The sequence below is a fragment of the Rana temporaria genome, chromosome 2 (assembly GCF_905171775.1).
Source record: "Rana temporaria chromosome 2, aRanTem1.1, whole genome shotgun sequence".
Classification (NCBI taxonomy): Eukaryota; Metazoa; Chordata; class Amphibia; order Anura; family Ranidae; genus Rana; species Rana temporaria.
In genome coordinates, this window is record NC_053490.1 from 367,080,425 (window position 1) to 367,100,341 (window position 19,917).

General features: G+C 45.1%; 1 protein-coding gene across 1 annotated transcript in view; it reads right to left on the minus strand.

The window, feature by feature from the left end:
- Positions 1-3,642: 3,642 nt before the first annotated feature.
- Positions 3,643-19,917, minus strand: part of CIAO3 (cytosolic iron-sulfur assembly component 3) — a 48,939-nt gene continuing 32,664 nt past the window's right edge. The window contains exons 9-11 of the mRNA XM_040337710.1: positions 18,288-18,425; positions 8,572-8,729; positions 3,643-4,446 (exon numbers count right to left, since the gene is read on the minus strand). Of these exons, the coding sequence (XP_040193644.1) occupies positions 4,208-4,446; positions 8,572-8,729; positions 18,288-18,425 (535 nt within the window). The 3' untranslated portion in view covers positions 3,643-4,207. The remainder of the gene's footprint in view (positions 4,447-8,571; positions 8,730-18,287; positions 18,426-19,917) is intronic.

Sequence of the window (19,917 nt, forward strand, 5' to 3'; positions counted from 1 at the left end):
AATCTATCCACATACTCCCCTAGGCGTGAGTTGATGGATTGAATCCCATTGATAATGGGACGTCCAGGGGGTTTCTCAGGATCCTTGTGGACTTTGGGAACAGTATATATAATGGGTACTCGGCACACCTCAGGTATTAAGTATTTAGCTTCTCTTTTGTTCAGCACTCCTTTTTATTTTCCTCTATAGATCAAGTCAACTAGCTCCTCCTTGTATTCTCCTGTCGGATTGGAGCGTAATTTGATATAGGTATTGGTGTCCTCAAGTTGCTTGGCCAATTCTTCATAGTAATAGTCTTTGGCGAGGACCACAATGGCTCCACCCTTATCGGCTGGTCTTATTATAACCTTTGTGTTCTTCCAACATCTTAATACCCTTATGTATGGCCATGGGGTTCGGTAACTTCTTCACTTTAAGTTGGTCCAAATCTATCAGTACCATCTTTGAAAAGACCTCAATATGTTGATTATTTACAACTTGCGGGTTGAACAGTGATTTGTTTCTTAACTGACTATGTTCAACCCTTCCTGGCATATTAGGTACAGCCTGATACGTTATTGGCTGTGTTAGCATGTATTTCTTGATGTTTAGTTTGCGTGTAAACTTTTTGATGTCTACATAAGTATCAAATTTGCTCAAATTCCGCTTAGGGGCAAACTTGAGACCCTTATCAAGTGTTATCAATTCTGTTGGGCTTAGGTCTATCCCACTTAGATTGATAATGCCTTCTCCTATTCTAGTTTTCTTCTTTTTGTGTCCCCCTCTGCATCCCCTCTTCGATTTGGGCTTCGGCACTCCCTTTGACGCATGGGTGAGGACCTCTCCTCCCGGCGATACTCTAAAAAAGATGAGGAACGAGGATCCACATCCTCTCTATAACTAGATAGAGGCTCATATTGGTTGTGAGTCGGTACTGGACTAATTAAGGATATATTAGTAATTCACAGTTTATGGAGTGTTCTCCCTGATTAGTTTTCTTTGTACGTTTTATCACCTTTTAAGTTAATATTAGCGCATCTATATTTTATTTTATATGTTTCACTGTTTGGATTTGGTATCACTCAAGATAGCAGCTATATTATTTGTTTTTTTATTTAGGTGCACGTGGAATTGATTATTTAATTAGCGCTGTAGTATATTTTTCACATATTATTTTATGTTCAACATCCCCTTGTCACTCTCCCGAATCTTATGGCAGCTTTTGCAAATTCGGCGCCCTCTCGAACTTTAAGATTAAATTTGTCCAAATCTGAAATTTTGAATATCTTTGTTCCCTCTAGTGTGGCAGCGTCCCTGAAGTCGTCCTTTCCCTTTAGTTGGCAGCCAAAATCCTTGAAGTACCTAGGCATATATCTCACCTCGAATCCCGCCTCTCTATTTCGAAAGAACTATATCCCATTGCTTAACTCCATCAGAGCTGATTTGCAAAAATGGACACAGTTGGCCCACTCCTGGTTGGGGCATGTTAGTGTGGGGAAAATTAATATCTTGCCCAGGCTGCTTTTTCTTTTTCAGATGATCCCTTACAGGATTCCTTAAATTGATAAACTCACTGATTTGTAGATATGTATGGAACCGGAAACGCCCTAGGATTGCTTATCTTACGTTGACTCAACCCAAATGTACTGGTGGCCTTGCACTCCCGGATCTCAAACGCTTTTTTTCAGCTATTGTGTTAAATCGCATCTCGGACGGGAAGTTCCACAAAACCTCTAAGTTATGGGTGCAGATTGAAATGGATATGAGCGGAACTGATCTGTTCCCACTTATTTGGATACCAAGTAAATTCCGGAAACTTCGGCCCACCACCTCCCCAATTACTAGATCGACTTTTGCACTGTGGGATTCTCTGTGTAAACGACAGAGATGGTGTTACAACTCCCTCCTTTGCAGCTGAAAGGTCATGATTATTTTCCTCCGGGTAATATGGATCCTACATACAGCAATTGGCTTTCGACTTCTCCTCTGTTACTACACCAAGTGACTACACATAATGGGGTTCGGCCCCTCTCTGCCTTGATCACAAACTCACCCTTATCTTTCATGGACCAATGGAAGCATCACCAATTGTCGATGTTCATTAAAGCGGATGTGCCATGGGAACAAAATATTAAAAGTCAGCAGCTACAAATACTGCAGCTGCTGACTTTTAATATTAGGACACTTACCTGTCCTGGAGTCCAGCGCCGATCGCAGCAGAGCACGAGCGATCGCTCGTCACTCTGCTGCTCCCCCCGCCATCCACGCTCAGGGAACCAGGAAGTGAAGCGCTGCGGCTTCACTGCCCGGTTCCCTACGGCGCATGCGCGAGTCGCGCTGCGCCCGCCGATTGGCTCACACGCTGTGTGCTGGGAGCCGAGTGTTCCCAGCACACAACGGGCGACAGACGGGATGTGACGGAATGCCCGTCTTTCGCCCGTATCGTGTGGCCGGAAGTGGGTGCAAATACCTGTCTTTAGACAGGTGTCTGCACCCCCCTCCCCCCTGAAAGGTGTCAAATGTGACACCGGAGGGGGGGAGGGTTCCGATCAGCGGGACTCCACTTTAGGGTGGAGGACCGCTTTAAATCCTTACCTCAGCCTCTCAGATCGGACTCGGATCTGACCCTGGTGGAAAGCCCATTTGTTGGATCTCAACCTCCAGATAAACCTGTGTCAAGCTTCTACAGCGCTCTATTACCCCTGCCTACTGTTGACAAGCCGACGTTTCTCTAAGTGGGAAATGGACCTTCAATCCTCTTTATCCGACATCCAACGTTCTACCATTCAGTTGGCACATGTTTCAGCTATCTCTTCAACAGCAGCTGAGGTCAATTACAAGCTATTGGCTCTGTGGCATTACACACCTGTGGTCCTCCACAAATCTTTTCCTGATGTTTCTAATTTGTGCTGGAGGGGGTGTAGTCAATCTGGATCACACGCTCACGTGTGGTGGACTTGCCCTCTTATTAAACCCTACTGGGCTGGCGTTCTACATTGGATCAAAGAGATTCAGGGGGTCGCAGTTCCATCGGATCCATGGGTTGTGTTACTACATTGTACGAGTGAACCAATAGGATCGTATAAGAAAAGTATAACTCCCCACCTTCTAAATGCAGCCAAGTCCCTCATCCCTGAAAGTGTCAAACTGTTCCTGGAATTAGGGACTGGCTGACCCGGGTAGACCTGTTCTACCATATGGAAACCAGTACCCTTAAGCTGCGAAATAAGTCAGATTTGGCTAATAAGATATGGTCCTGTTGGTTCGCTTTTAAATATACATCCACATATGCCGAACTTATGGCTCAAGGTAGTCGATAAAGTCTAGTAGGTTTTGGCTGTCTTATTGTACTGTATGAATATGCCTGCTTGGCCGGGTCGGTTCCCCCCCCCTCCTTCCCCTTCCCCCTCCCCCTTCCCGTTTCTACCCCCCTCCTTCCCCTCCCGTTTCTCCCTTTCCTCTCTCTCTCCACCTTTTTCCTGTCCACTCCTTTCTGTATTTCTTTCTTGAAGGTTCGATGTATTGTTTCTCTATTTAGATGTATGTTCATCTGATGAGTCCAGTGTCAGTGGCCGGGCTTGCCGGGATGCTACAAAAGATGTAAGATGTTTGAGGAGCATGTTGTTACTTGTCGGTGATATATCACTGTATGTACCTGCTGGAATCTGTCTTTTCTCTTTTATTTTTTACAATAAAAACGTATTGAACAAAAAAATTATATAGACCATAAAATATTGTCACACAAGACTCAGCTAAACAATATATTATGAATCATTATCTAGAGCATAAATCATGCACACACACACACACCAAATATACAACATAAGACACATGGTATAAGCATTACTTTCTGAAATACAGTTTGTAAAACATGTTTTAGTGCAAAAAGTGAGAAAGTCTCAAAGACCCTGAGATAAACACCATAATAAAGAGCAATGATGGATCAGATCAGGGGTTGGAAATGTTTTTCTAACTTTAAACATGGCAGATGACATGAAAATGATAGAAATCTGTATTCCTAACACCGTCCAAGACAGTACAGTGCCAACCTGTGGCCAGCTGTTAAGGCTCAAAAAGTTCCATCACGTCCTCCTAGCCATAGGCATTTCAAGAACATCAAGGCACTCACTTTTGAGACAGCATTATATGCTTAGACTTTTATATAACCTACAGTTAAAAGTGTTTGTGGTCTAGAACATATGCTGCAAAGAACGACTGCATCCTCCAATCACCATTTAATGTTGAGTCCAGAGGTAGTTTTCTCTACCGCATGATACTGTGTAAGTAAGGCCTCTTCTACCTTGAGACCACCTCTCCCTCCAAGCAACTGTTCATATAGTTCCTTCACTCTCTCATTCTTCTCTGGTAACTCATTTCTCACAGAACTGTAAAGCTGTTCCACCCTCTCCAGCAAGTCCTTACTAGGTTCTCCTTCTGCTCGAATCTGTCCTCCTCCATTTAAGCAGCCTGAAAGAAAAAAAAACGACAGAGTTCAAAGAAAATACAAAATATCAAGTATTTTCTCCTGTACACTGCCCTATTAGAAGGCCCCACGAAGCCGTGCACAGAAATGTATTTATATACAAAAGATCAGGCCTGTGCTAGGAAGACATGATGACCTACCCTAATAACACAGAGTGACTTACCACAAAGACTGTTCTAGAGTGTCAAAAGCACACACAATTACAGTGGGTATAGAAAAGAAATAACCCCCTTAAAAAAAAAAAAAAAAAAAAAAACGACCTTGTTGCTTTGCAGCCTGAAATGAAGGCATAGCAGTATAGTCAGTGTTTATCTGGCGCTCCACATGGAGTAATCCTTAGGCCTCGTACACACGACCGAACATGTCTGCTGAAACTGGTCCGCGGACCAGTTTCCGGACATGTTCGGTCGTGTGTAGGGCCGACCGGACAATTTTCCGGCCGACCGGACAATTTTGCAGCAGACAAATGTTTCTTAGCATGCTAAGAAACATGTCCGCTGGAACCATGTCCGCCGAACATGTCCGATGGTCAGTACGACTCATCGGACATGTCCGCTTGGCTGAAATCCCTCGGATGCGTCGAAGTGATGCGTGGAAGCATTGAACTTCCGGGGTCGCCGCGTCATCGTCATCACGTTGTCTGTCTGCGGGGAATTTGGTCTTATGGTGTGTACAGCCATCAGACCAAATGATCCCAGCGGACATGTCCGATGAAAACGGTCCGCGGACCGTTTTCATCGGACATGTCCGATCGTCTGTACGAGGCCTTAGGGGTATAGTCTGTGGCTGTAATATCTGGATGGTGATGTATCCATAGGTTGGAAAAGAAAGGAGTATTAAGGGTTAAAAGTGGTTGTAAAGGTTAGTTTTTTTTATTTTCTAAATAGGTTCCTTTAAGCTAGTGCATTGTTGGTTCACTTACCTTTTCCTTCGATTTCCCTTCTAAATGTTTTTTTCTTTGTCTGAATTTCTCACTTCCTGTTTCTCCTCAAGAAGCCTGCCCCCATCATCCGAGCCATTCTGGCTGGGGGTTAGTCAGCCAGAACAGCCTACTGAGGAGGAACAGGAAGTGAGAAATTCAGACAAAGAAAAGAAAGACATTTTTTTTTAGAGAGTTTGTGTGGTTGGTTTCCAACACTGACAGCACTACACCAGTCCTTAGTGGTTAAAATATAAAGCGAAAAACGCACTGAGTAGGTAATAAAACCATGTCAGTAGTGTAGGACTTTTCGTGGTGTGTCGTGTCAGAAGTAGGTGAGCTAATGATACAAGATATAGAAACATATATAGAAAAATATCAAAATTTATTATAAATACATGAAAACAAAGTACATTTTTTTTAGAAGGGAATTCGAAGGAAAAGGTTAGTGAACCAACAATGCACAAGCTTAAAAGGTACCCATTTAGAAAATAAAAAACAAACCTTTACAACCCCTTTAACCACTTCACATAAATGGCCGGGTGGTCCTTTCCTTGTTCCGAGAGAACGGACCTCATTACGATCACATAATCCAGCTGAGCAGAGATCAGGATATGGGTGCTGTGATTGGCCCTCCCGATCACATGACGGCTGTGTCTAATCACACCTGCTACAATGTAAACAGAGGCGTGTCTGACAGTTCTCCCTGCCGGACTCATTGCGGGGGGCATCTGCAGATCTGTGACAGCTCTGTGTGAGGATGATTTTACACAGAGAGCCGTTCTAGATCACCCCACAAAACAGTACACCAAGCACCCTGTTCCCATACACATGTCAACGTACTACACAAAAAAAAAATAAAAAAAATGATTTGGGGTTTTTTTTACCAAAGAAATGTAGCAGCATCAATTTTGGTCAAAATGTATCAAGTGAAATTACTTATTTACAAAATGTTAAAACCGAAACAAAGAAAAATGCATCTTTTAAGAAGCTCCACACTGACCAGCATGAACCGTGGAAAAGGAAGTGATGTCACCGGCGTCTGATTGACAAGATTCCAGCCCTTGCTCCAATCAGACGCCGGTGACATCACTTCCTGTTCCATGGTCCATGCTGGTCAGCGTGGAGCTTCCTGGTTCCTTGCTCCTGGAGAAACACTAATCCATTCCAGCCAGCTGCTTAATCATTTCCAGGTATCCGGAACAGCGGTGGGACCCACAGAGCCATATGGAATGCCAGGACTGTACTTTTCTTTGACGAGCATGGATCTATCATCTTGTAAGTGTTTTTAATCTTATCCTATTAAAGTCATAATTTTAATACTACACTCAGGTCGGCGCCTCCCCCTCTCAGTTTTTTCCTGAAATTAAGACATAGTTTGTTTTATCCATAAAGTTGTGGACAGGCACAAGTCAGAAGATGGATACAAAAAAAGGTCAAAGTCTTTATCAATGCCTAGAAACACAGTGAAGAAGTTGAAGGTATTTGGTACAACACAGACCCTCCATGCATCAGGACGTTGCTCCAAACAGGATAAAAGAGGAAACTGGTCAGAAAGGGCTACCAAGAGGCTTACAGCAAATTTGAAGCAGTTGCAGGAATTTTTGACAGAGTGGTCATTGTGTGCATATGAAAACAACAATCACAAATTATCTACAAATGTGGCTTGTATGGGAGGGTTGCAAGAAAAGAAAGACACTCCTCAAGAAAGGTCACATGCACGCAAAGATTCTGAGGCCACGTGAAAATAGGCGTTATGGTCAGATGAGTTTAAAATTTAATTATTTGGCCCTTAACACCAAACGATATGTCTGGTGAAAATCCAATACAGCTCACCATTCAAATAACACCATTCCTAAAGTAAGGCAAGGAGTTGGTAATATCCTGTTATGGGGGTGTTTCTCTGCAGCAGTGAATGGGGCACTTGTCAGGATAGAAGGAAAAATGGATTAGGCAAAAAACACCATCAAATTCTTGTGGAAAATCTGCTGCCCTCTGCCAGAAAGTTGTCAATAGAAAGAAGGTTTACTTTCCAGCATCGACAATGGCCCAAAGCAAAAATGACCACACTGTGGATAAAGGGGAAAAGGGTGAATGTCCTGGCCTAGTCAGAGCACAGACTTGAAACGCATTGAAAATCTGTGGAATGACTTAAAGAGTGCAGTCCACAAACGGTCACCATCAAATTTAACTTAACCTGGGCAGTTCTGCAAAGAAGAATGGGCAAATATTGCAAAGTCTAGATATGCAAAGTTAGTAGAGACATATCCCAACAGACTAAAGGCTGTAATTAAACGCAAAAGGTGGTTCAACAAAATACTGACACAAAGGAGGGATCCTTTTTCCAAATCAGTGATTCTGTTTTTGCATTTTTTTTTCCCCGACATGTGGGTGTTAAATCTTTCACTTGGATGTTATAAGTTGCACTTATAATACTGCTAGATAAAAACAAAAACTGTGTGTCTCCATTTTAGGATACAAAGCAACAAAATGTGAATATTTTAAAAGAGATCGATTTCTATAACCACTGTACATCACAAGGGCTAAGCAATTTGATCATGTCAGGTGACTAAAGAATGTGTGACCCAATAGTAAACCCAGCACTGCCTTCAGGGCATTATATATATATATATATATATATATATATATATATATATATATATATATATATATATATATATATAAAAAATGATATGTTGTGCATAACTACCAAAATTTCAGTTCATGAAATAAGTTTGCATAGTTTTATACCCTTGTTAATGTAAAAGTCAAGATTCGTACTCCAGCCCAATTTTATTTTGAGGAAGAAGAAAGAAGGTAGAAGAAATAAGGTAGAAGGAAATGTCTCAATTGGAGGACACCAATAGCAGTACAGACAAGACAGAGTTTGTAATCCCTCTTCTCGCCCTCCCAAAGAAAAAAAAAAAGAAGAAGGTTAGGAAAAGTCCCTTTATTTTCACTATTTGATTGCTGCTGAAAAGGGTCAATTAACTCGAGGGTGAACCAAACTTGACCTGAAATGTTTGATAAGATAAGAGTGCTGAAGTGCAGGCAAAAAAAACAATTTTTTTTTTGACATTTTGATGAAAACAAATTTATAAACAGAAATGGTCTACAAGAATGTATAAAATCAAGAAAATTGTATAGTATCTTTTTTCCTCCCTCAAGTTAATTATAGTGGATGCAGTACCTGAAGGACAGGCCATCACTTCCACATAATGGTAATTGCAGCGTCCTCTTTTTAGCTTCTGAACCAGATTCTGTATGTTCCGAAAACCATATGCCAAAGCAAAGTGCAACAGCACCTTATTGTCCTTCTCCAGGGTCACTTCCTGAAAGTCCTTGTTCCTAGAGAAATTCAAATTCCAAAATATGAAAAGTCTATATCAACAGTATCTTCTGGAATAACTGAACAACATTTTTTTACATTTTTTTTGGACTATATGGACAAGTTTAACAAAATCATGTATAAAGCATCTTTTCAGGGTCCGAACTGAACTGCTGCCGGGGCAAATAGTTTGGTAAAAAAGGTTACGGTCCTCCATTGGCTTATTAAACACGAAACGGCTCTGTGTGGGACAACTGGGAGACTACCTGAAATAGAATTATATTCTCTGTAAAACCCTTTACTTAAGGTCTATTGATGGAAAAAACAACACCACACACACACACACACACACTGTAGGCCAAGCTCAGGGTATCCCCTCCTACTACAAGCATGCCTTGGTTTTGTAACAAACCAGCACAGAGAACATGACCATAAACACAGAGGGATCAGACCTGTGTCCCCAATAAGACTCGAAGAAAATAGGATTTTTTGTACTCACCGTAAAATCAGTTTCTCGGTCGTCCATGGACGGACACAGCTCCTTAAATCGTGACAAGTGGGTTATGTTCCTGTTCACAGGAGAGGACTAGGCAGAAACATGTTATATAATTAAATACATGTTACATTAACAGAGTTGAACAGCCCCACCCAGGGGGCGTTCCCTCCAGACATAACCCTCCTCCCTGCAGTATGCAGCCTCAGTTCGTAACAAGCAGTACAAACCTAAAAAAAGGAGGGATGGGTGCTGTATCCGTCCATAGACAGAGAAAAGGATTTAACAGTGAGTACAAAAAAATCCTGTTTTCTCTTATCGTCCATGGACGGACACAACTCCTTAAATCTTGACAAGTGGGACGTCCCTAAGCAGTGTCAAAAATGAGGGGTAGGAACAGTATCAGTAAAAAACAATTTAACTTCACCCCAAAAAACAAGCAGAGCTCCTCAACGAAGGAGTTGCAACTTTACCCAGCCGCCTGCAAAACCTTGCGGCCGAAAGAAGCGTCAGAAGATGCACTCACATCAACCTTGGAAAAAGTGTGAACGGACGACCAAGACGCCACCTTGCACACCGAGACAGACGCTTCATGTCGGAAAACCCAGGAAGCACCAATTGCCCTGGTCGAAAGTGTCATGACCGGAAAGGGGGCGTCCGCCCCCTAAGAGCATAGGCCTGCATGACGGTCTGCCTGATTCACCGAGAGATGGTGGCTGACGAGACCGCCAGGCCACTTTTGTGGACCCGACACCGACACAAAAAGTGCGTCAGATCTCTGAAATTGAGCCGTAGCAGGCAGGTACACCCGCAAAGCGTGTACCACGCCCAAAGAATGAAGCGCAACCTCCCTAGGATGCGCCGGCCGAGGACATGAGGATGGAAGTCCTCATTCAGGTCAAAAAGCCGAAACCACCTTCGGAAGAAAGGAAAGTTGCGGGCGCACCACCGCCCTATCCATACAGAAGACTTTGCAATGCAAGGCTGCCAACACAGAAAATCTTCTGACAGAAGTAATGGCCACCAAAAAGGCCACCTTCAGAGATATAGTGTCAAGAGAGGAATATCTCTCTTGTTGACAAAAGGAAGGTTCCTGAAGAACCGAGAGCCGCAGAGTCAAAACTCATGGGGGAAAGAGATGGGTCAATAGGAGGGAAGTCATGACGAAATCCCTTGCACAAAAAGGTACCCACCAGAGAATGGGCCACGAAAGGCCACTGAAAAGACACAGCCAAGGCTGAAATCTGCCCCTAACCGGTGCTTAAAGGAGCACTAAAGGAAAAAAAATGTTTTGCTGAAATGACTGTTTACAGGGTATAGAGACATAAAAGTTAACTGATTCCTTTTAAAAATGATTAAAAATAGATTAAATTCAATCATATAATGTGCCTGTAGTTTCACTTCTGTTTTTAAACTGGTTTCATGTTTATGTGAAGTAAAGAGACCCACAGAACAAAAACAAACAAATCCAGGGCAGTGTTTTGTTTTTAAAATAAATCTGATTGGTTCTGAGGAGTTTTAGACACACAGCTTGGACCACAGTGAAAAGCTGCCATGAGATTTTTCATAAGGAGCCAGACAAGCAGGAAGTGTGGAGATCACAGCAGAATTACAGCAACTTCAAAGCAAAAACAAACAATGAGAACATGAAACCAGTACTGCAGTAAGGTAAAGGAAGCTATTTAGCTAAAAAAAAAATTCCTTTAGTGATCCTTTAAGGCAATTTCAAGGTCCACTCCAAGCTGTAAAAACAGCAGGACCCTGGACAACGAGTACGTCCGTGGACGGCACCCCATCTATTCGCACAAGAGGTGAAGGCCTTCCAGGTGCGATGGTAGATCCTCCCGGAAGAGGACTACCGTGCCCTCAGCATGGTTGAGATTACCGAGACGGACAGACCCCGGTCTCTAAACCTGGCTTTCAATAGCCCTGTCGTGAAAGCCAGAGACTGTACAACAGGAGGAAGTATGGGACCTTGAGACAGAAGGTCCTCCCGCATTGGCAACTGCCGAGGACGCCGAGGCCAATCTGGAGCAATTTGAATCATCGGGATCCCTTCGGCCTCCACACTGTGGAGCAGTCGGGGAAGCAACTACAATGGAGGAAAGGCATAAAGAGCAGATAATGAACCCACAGGGCCCCCAACGTGTCTGACGCTGCTGTACAGGGATCACTAGACCTGGCCACGAACTTCGACACCTTGCGGGTGAGACGAGCCGCCAGGAGATTCATGCCCTGTGAGCCACACCTCCTGCAAGGGAGTTGAAACACCTCTGAGTGCCAAGACCAGTCGCCCTGGTCCAGCAGTTTACCTGATGGTAGACCTAAGCCACAGCTGTGGCGTTGTCCAGGTGAATCGTGATCGGGCGACCTTGCAACCTCCTTGACCACGAGGAAAAGCATAGTCAGATCGCCCGGAGTTCTAGGACATAGATGGGTAGACGGGATTCCGCTAGGGTCCAGCGACCCTGGGCCGCCCGGACCCCCCCCAGAGACCCCCTCAACCAGTGAGGCTGGCGTTTGTCGTAATCACCGTCCACTGGAAGGGAAGAAACGACTCCCCTGATCGAAGAGCCTAAGATCTCAGCCACCAATTCAGAAACTGACTAGGTGGCTTACCTGAATCTGACGATCCAGAGACAAAGGAGATTTGTACCACTTGGACAGTATCTCCCTCTGCAAACACGAGTGTGTAACTGGGCATACGGTACCGCCGCAAAAGAGGCAACCAAAAGGCCCAGGACTTGCATGCAAAAAAACAGAGATATGACTGATTGCGTGATGCCAACAGACTGAAGAGTCTGCAATTTCTCCAGGGCAGGAAAGACCTTCGCCACCTAGGAGTCCAGAATCAACCCTAGGCTGAGTCGGAACCAGGACCGTCTTCTACCGGTTAACACCCACCCAAAATCTTGAAGGGTCTGACTGACTATAGAGACATCCTCCTCTAATTCTAAACCAGAATCTGCTCTCAGAAGAAAGACGTCTAAGTAGCCCACGATGGCAAAGCCTCGCTGTGCCAGCAAGCTAGGATTGGTGCGAGCACCTTGTGAAGACACTTGGTGCTGACGCTAGACCAAAAAGAGGAGCCACAACCGACAGTGGTCCTCCCTATCGTAAAGCACAGAAAACTCTGGTGACCTGCGCAAAGTGTGGTCTGCAAGAATGCGTCCTTGATGTCCAAGGACGCCAGAAACTCCCCCGGATGGAGCGCAGCTATCACCGAACGAATGGAGTCCCTGCAAAACTACCTAACTCTCATAAAGGCATTTAGGGCTTAGAGGCCCAGATTGGACGGACCCCGTCCGTCCTCGGGACCTAAAACAGATTTTAATAGAATCCCCGAAACCTCTCATCCTGCGGGACAGGTAAAATTACCACGCAGCTTAGCAAGTCCTACACTGCCCCAGCAAGGCAGACCGACGAGCCGGAAGGAGAGAGACATGAAGGAAGAATTTGTTCGGTGGATAGGAAGAACCCTATCCAGTACTCCGAAGAGACCACCTCGCAGACCCACCGGTCGGAGAGCAGGGAGGTTCACCGAGCTGTGAACCTGCAAAGCCTTCGCTCCACGCATGAGACGGGCCGGGGAAGGCTACATACATAGGCGGGTGTGGGTGCGGCTACGCACCCAGGTATGTTCCCATCCCCCAGCTGAGCCTTTGTCGACCTGGGAGGATTTCCCTGCGGGCCCTGACGGACGATAAAAATACCGCCTCTGAACGGGGAATGAAAGACCTGGCACACGCGTGGCCCCCTTTCCCCAGGTGGGCAAAGGGAGGAGAGTGCTCTCACCCCCCGTTGACATCTTGATAATGCCATCCCACGAGGTACCAAAAAAAACTCACACCACTGAAGGGTAAATCAGCCAGGGCTCTTTTGGATGCTTGGTCAGCAGACCAGCATCTCAGCCAAATCAGACGGCGCAAAATGCCGAAACAGAGGCTTTGGGCATTGAGGATGCAGCATCCTGTGCCGCATCCAGACATATACAAGGCCCTGGACCAACAGGTCGGTCAGTCAAACAAATTAGGAAGGGAGCTGGTGCTCCTCCACAGTCAGGTGCAAAACCTTGCCCACTCAGCGAGTGTCTAAGACCAAGGGTGTTGCGGCCACAACAGGTTGAAAAAGCGCTAAAATGCGAAACATGTCAGTCACAGCTCCCCTCAAGTCCATCTGATTGCCACTGATGATCTAGTCCTGTCCGTGGTTCCTCACTAGTTCCTTCCTTGTGGTTGCCGATATTGACGCCGATGTTTACACCCTCTGATTGGCTGAATCACGGCTCCCTGTTGACGTCATCAGAGCGCGCCTTGTCTTCCATCTGCTGGTCCTCTGGTGACGCTGTGCGTGTGTGTTGTGATTTACCCCCCCGCCGTAGCACGACTACTGTACTGGTTCCATGTGGAAGTTCGCCTACCAGCTATTGCGGTCCTTATTGCATCTGGGATCCTCACACTATGCTTTTTCCATCTTTGGCTGCAGGCCATCGGTCACAACAGGTACTTTTGAGCCACTGCCCTTGCTTTCTCCATCTGTGTCTCAACGATCACTGCACAAAAAAGAGTGACAGAACTACCTGGGTGATTCAGAATCTGATGTTAACCTTTTCATCACAGACTTCTCAGTGGCACTCTTAGTGGATTCGTTATTATACTATTATACCATGTTTTTACATTTTACATGATTATTTTAATCACTCTGTGTGTTTACTACATATAATACCTACGTTATATTTTAGACTATAAAGTTTTATGTCTTTATCCATTGAGCGCTGCTTTTTTTGTTATTGTGACAACAGGTCGCGATGCACACCCCAGCATGGTAAGCATGGAGCGGGTCGGCGTCTCGGATCTCCTATCAGTAAGGTCCTTGAAGGCAGGGGTCCCTTCTATAGGGAGAGCAGTCACCCCCTTTTAACCGGGCACAGGGGGGCACTACCTGGGAGGAGATTTTTTTTTAAATCTCCTCAAAAGGGAGCTGAGGAACTACAAGGAATTCCCATTCCTTATTAATAAACTAGTCAAAGAAAATATAAGGAAAACCTTCACAGAGCAGTCCGATTTGTGCGCACAAAAAAAGACCGAGCCCTCAGAGAAAACCTCCACTGCACCAGGCAGCATAAGGGAGTTTCATACAGCATACTGACAAGTGCTCTGCACACATGTCTTTGGAGTGTGGGAGGAAACCGGAATACCCAGAGAAAACCCACGCAGACACAGGGAGAGAGCATGCAATCTCCAGGTATTTTAGCGTCGGAGTCCGGACTCGAACCAGTGACTCTCCTGCTGCCAGGTGAGGGAGTTAACCACTACACCACCGTGATGCCCATACCAACCCAAGTGAGGAGTCCCCCTCACAAGGAAGGTTCTGGTCCACATACACAGACAATACAGAACCAGGGATGGGACAGCCAGGTCCCAGTCTGTGACAGAGCAGTCCCTAGGAGATGGTGGGGGGAGGAGGCACTATTTAACCCCCCTTAACACCTGTACGCCGCTCCAACAAAGTGTTCATGAATCGCAGGTGCAGGAGCTCCAGCAGCCACCTCTGGCATGTTGTGAGAGGAAGAACCAGACACTGACTCCATTAGACAGCTCTCAGGGACCCTGTCAGGAAAGGTTCCATCCGCTGGTAATATTTATTATTATTTGGCTTGCAATACTGTGGTTCACCAGCAGGTGTCTCCTGGCAGTTTGGAACTGTAAGGAGAACTTCTCCCTGCTGGTGTTATATCATCTTTGGGACGCAGTACTGGTCTCCACCAGCGGATGGATCCTGGCAGTGTGGAGCGTACGGCTCTTTCTGCGCTCAGGTGTAACTTGAAGCCAATTGAAGCACATCTCGCCTTGGTATCTCTCTCCCTGACGTTGAGCCTGTAATCCTGACGTTGAGCCTGCATCTTCCTACCCCGATCCGACCAGATCCCTATCCAAAACCCATTCTGGACTTGCCCTTCCTGCTTCCCCATTGCCTTGGATCCCTGCTTTGCAGCAAATCCATCCGTCATCTTCTGATCTCCCTGTGTATGATCTCGGCCTGGCCTGTTTACGATTACGGTATCTCCCATCACTGTACATATTGAGCTAGATTCACGTACCTGGGCGCAACAGGGAGTCCAGAACAGTATTCTCAAAGGAGTCGCGCCGTACGTTGCGCCGGCGTAGTGTAAACAGGCCGGCGTAAGCCCACCTAATTCAAAGTAGGCAGGTAGTGGGCGTGCTACATTTAAATTAACTGTGACCCCATGTAAATGAAGGGCCGTTCGTACGGCGCATGCTCAAAATCACGTCGCAAATACTCCCTAAGATACGTCAGCTCAATGCTTTCGACGTGAACGTAGCCCACGCCCAGCCCCATTCCCGTACGACTTACGTAAACTACGTAAAATTCGACGCTTGTTCCGACGTCCATACCTTAACATTAGCTGCGCCTCATATACCAGGAATAACTTTATGACGGACGTACGCCTTACGTAAACGGCGTAGATTACAGCGACGGGCGCAAGTACGTTCGTGAATCGGCGTATCTAGGTCATTTGCATATTCAACGCGTAAATCTATGGAAGCGCCCCTTGCGGCAAGCGTAAATATGCACCCAAGATACGATGGCGTAAGAGACTTACGTTGGTCGTATCATGGACAAATTCAGGCATATCTGATTCTTTGAATCAGACGCATACATACGACGGCTCACATTCGGACTTACGACGGCGTATCAGTAGATACGTTGGCGTAGTCCTTTGTGAATCTAGCTCATTGTCTTTAGTTATCTTTGGGTCACTGTTTATTGTTTTTTTTTTTGCACTGTGTTCTGTTGGAGGTGGTTGTGTTATTCCCTTTTCTTAATAAATTATTATATTTTCACCTATATACGTTTTGGGTCTCCTCTTTGCAGTCACACAGTCTGGTCCACTAGCTTCTCTGACAAACCCATTTCAGACCTGAAGAAATCCCACCCTCCATGCTGCGCTGACCGGGGGTTACCCAGGGGACTCCCCAATCACCGGAGACCGTTCAGCGCCACTGCCTACCCTCAAAACACAGGGTGTGCTTGTGAGGAGAAATGCTGTGAGGTAAAGCTGCTCAAAACATCATGAGGAGATCTGTGCTGCGAGCTGATAAGCTTAGCACTAGAGGCAAAATCACCTCCAAAATGACCGCCGGACGCCTCAGAGCAGGAACAGCCACAGAAACATGTGCCTACAATAGTAAACAAAATGTCCGCCAATGGGAATTCCTAATGGAAGCAGCATGCTAAGAAAAAATGGCGGCAAAATGCAGCGACGTGAGTGAGAAGGCCTAAGGAGGCCCTTCCAAGCAAATACACCCCCACGGGGAAAAAAAAACAGGCCAGACACCCCATAGCCCCCTGGTGGGAAAATTAGCCCCCCCACAGGTCCACCCCGGCAGCAATAGACAGCAGAGGTAAATAGGACAGAGCAGGTAAGGGAGAACCCCTGAACCCAGGAATGCGCAGCCGTACCAACACGCCGAAGCGCGAGGGACTGTACTTACCCGTCTACGCGAGGACCCACTGACGCCCACTGGCTGCTTTTATCTAAAAGGTCTGAGAATTTGTCAGGAGTTATCAGGCTGATAACAGAGGAACAGTTCAGGAGAGCGCTATGGGACTTAGCTCATTGAAGAGAGTTAACAAAATACTGCAGATATATGCCCAGTTCAAATTTCATGAATCGGGTTTACACACTTTAAGAGAGTGTCTACTCTGGATGGGAGGAGAAACTGAGGCACCTTTGGACAGCAGCGCTGTCAATGAAGGAAGAGGGTACATTTTAGATGCACTAGCACAGCGGTCCACAAGCAGTGGTCCATGAGAAAATTTTGGTGGCCCCATGGGTTCTGCTGCAAATCAACATTGTGTATATCATGATGTATATCGTCCAATGTTGTTTTCAATGTGCGCTGCCAATACTGTCAGTGCGCATTAATACCCAATGCCTCCTCTGTAGTTCTGGCTCCAGTGAACTTAGCGGCGTCAGAGTAGTGCAGAGAGCAGAAGGTGAAGATAGAGGGGTCTTTCAATGGCAGCACTGATCAGATTGTCGGAGGGAGTACAGAGCTAAGGCACATGGTTGGATAAGGAGGTGAGATCCAATGACGAGTCTGTGTAGGGCAGCAGTGTGATGCAGAGTGGAGGGGGAGGGGGGGGTTGAGGGGGCAGAGAGCTGGAGCATTGTGTGTACAAGTACAAGGTAGCTGTGTGATCCGATCCGGGGGGGGGGGGGGGTTATGGTGTGTATAAGGCATGTAAAAATTCAGGTTTCACTATACCAGGGATTCAAAATTGTGAGCTTAGTGCCCTGTGAGGTGCAAAAGGTTGGCGACATCTGCATTAGGAGATTTAGATGGACTTGACTAACAAATTAAAGCCAAGCTCCTGTTAACCTCCTGAAACTCCTACTATGCAACACATTTTGAATGCAGCCAACACATTTAAGAATTGTTAAGCTGTAAAACATGACATTTAAAATTTTGGGGTTTATACTGCTTTGAGTGCGCATTCACACGGCAACATGGTGAAGGAAAACCATGTTGTGTGCACATTTTTCCACACTGCATTGCAAACACTGAGTTGCCATCTGCTGCGAGTGTCAATAGATGTTCAACAACAAGCCAAAGGCAGATCGAAAGCACTGTGTGTTTGCCCGTACCAGATTGCATGGTTGAAGTGCGTTTTTAAAAGTAGTGCACACATCTAGTAGTGCTACAAGTTTAGATGCTAGCAGAGGAGATATGATGTCATTCACGGAGCAGGGGATATCTGAATGATGCCTGCAGCTGCATGCATTCATTCAGATATTATATTTTACAGCCGGCGATTCTGTGCACTGCAACAATTATCATAGCGGCAATTAAGCCACGTGGTCATTCTTACAGGCCACGTGGTCATTCTTACAGGCGGCGGGAGAGGACAACCCTCTCCTGTCGCTCTTCAGGGAATTTTCTGGGCTCGCCCGTGCTATCTGTGATCCGGAGAAAGAATCTGCCGCGACTACAATAATCCGTGTTCATTACATTCAAAAGTAGTCAATGAATATACAGCATACATATCTAGCACTTACTTTAGAGGCTTGTATTTTATTTCATCCACTTGAATCCCAAATAACTCCAGTGCTGCATGTTTAAATATGTGTTCTAGATATCCACCTGATCCCCCTCCTTCATGTCCCACTGGCTCGTCGTCCATCACAGAGGTGAATCTATACAGAGAAAATATTGGTCAATAAAATTCAGAAGATACATTAACCTTGAGACTCCACTATCAAAGAAGACACTCATGAGATAATGAAAGTCTGCTTCACTCACCAAATTAGCTTACAAGAAAACGGAATTGCACCACCACAATATATTTTGAACTACTATTCAAAATGTTTATCTTAAAAGCAACATTTGATGACATACTGTACCTATTCTATTACATACTTTCTTGAACTAAATTGCACATATGGTTATTTTTTTTAAATTTCCCTTTTGGTTCTAGCTGCCAAATATTTGCATTTATCTGGCCTTTGGCTCAAACAACATTGTGTTGGTTTAATCAGTCAGTTCTAAATTTTAGATTTGCATTGAAAGAATAACAGTAAAGTTGTCCTTAAACCATATCTAAACCCATAAACAAAAATGTATAGTATTGCAGCTTACCAGTTCTTAAATGTGGGGACTGCATAATTTCCTTTTTTGCTCTCTATTTAACCTGATAATTCTGCCATTAACACACTTCCTATCGTAAGGTGACAAGTGTACTGACAAGGGTTGTCACCCTAGAAAAAGGGAGTACTTTAGGACTACAAAACATTGCGTTGGTGCTACTTAAAACCTTCCTCTTCACCATAACAGAAGGAGGTTTTCTGTAGTCCACAAAGATAGCAGGGAACAATGCCAACTGGTAACAGTCCAGAGGCAGAGAGCACAGGAAATTATCAGCTCTTAAGGTTTGTGACTGGATGAACATTCTCCCCCATCCTCTGGAACCACCTACCCCAATCTGTATAACTACAGTGGGTAAAGAACAGAATCATCCCCCTTTTAAATAATCACATTTTGTTGTTTTGAAGCCTGAAATGAAGTGAAACTTAAAAGATTCAAGTGAAAGATAGAACACCGACATTTCAGAATTTCATTTTAACCACTTGCCGCCCGCCAATGACAGATTGACGGCGGCAAAGTGGTTGTCTAATCCTGACTGGACGTCATATGACGTCCTCAGGATATTGACACCCCACAACACCGATCTAGGTAAAGTGTCTCTCACGGAGACACTTTACCACGTGATCAGCCGTGTCCAATCACGGCTGATCACGATGTAAACAGGAAGAGCTGTTGATGGCTCTTCCTCACTCGCGTCTGACAGACGCGAGGAGAGCCGATCGGTGGCTCTCCTGACAGGGGGGGTTTGCGCTGATTGTTTATCAGCGCAGCCCCCCCCTCGGATCGCCACACTGGACCACCAGGAAATAATATATATATATATATATATATATATATATATATATATATATATATATATATATATATATATATATATATATATATATATATATATATATATATATATATATATATATATATATAAATACAGAAAAAAAAAAAGATGCCAATCAGTGCCCACAAATGGGCTCCGATTGGCAACATGGATCCATCAGTGCCACCCCTCAGTGTCCATGAGTGCCACCCCACAGTGTCCATCAGTGT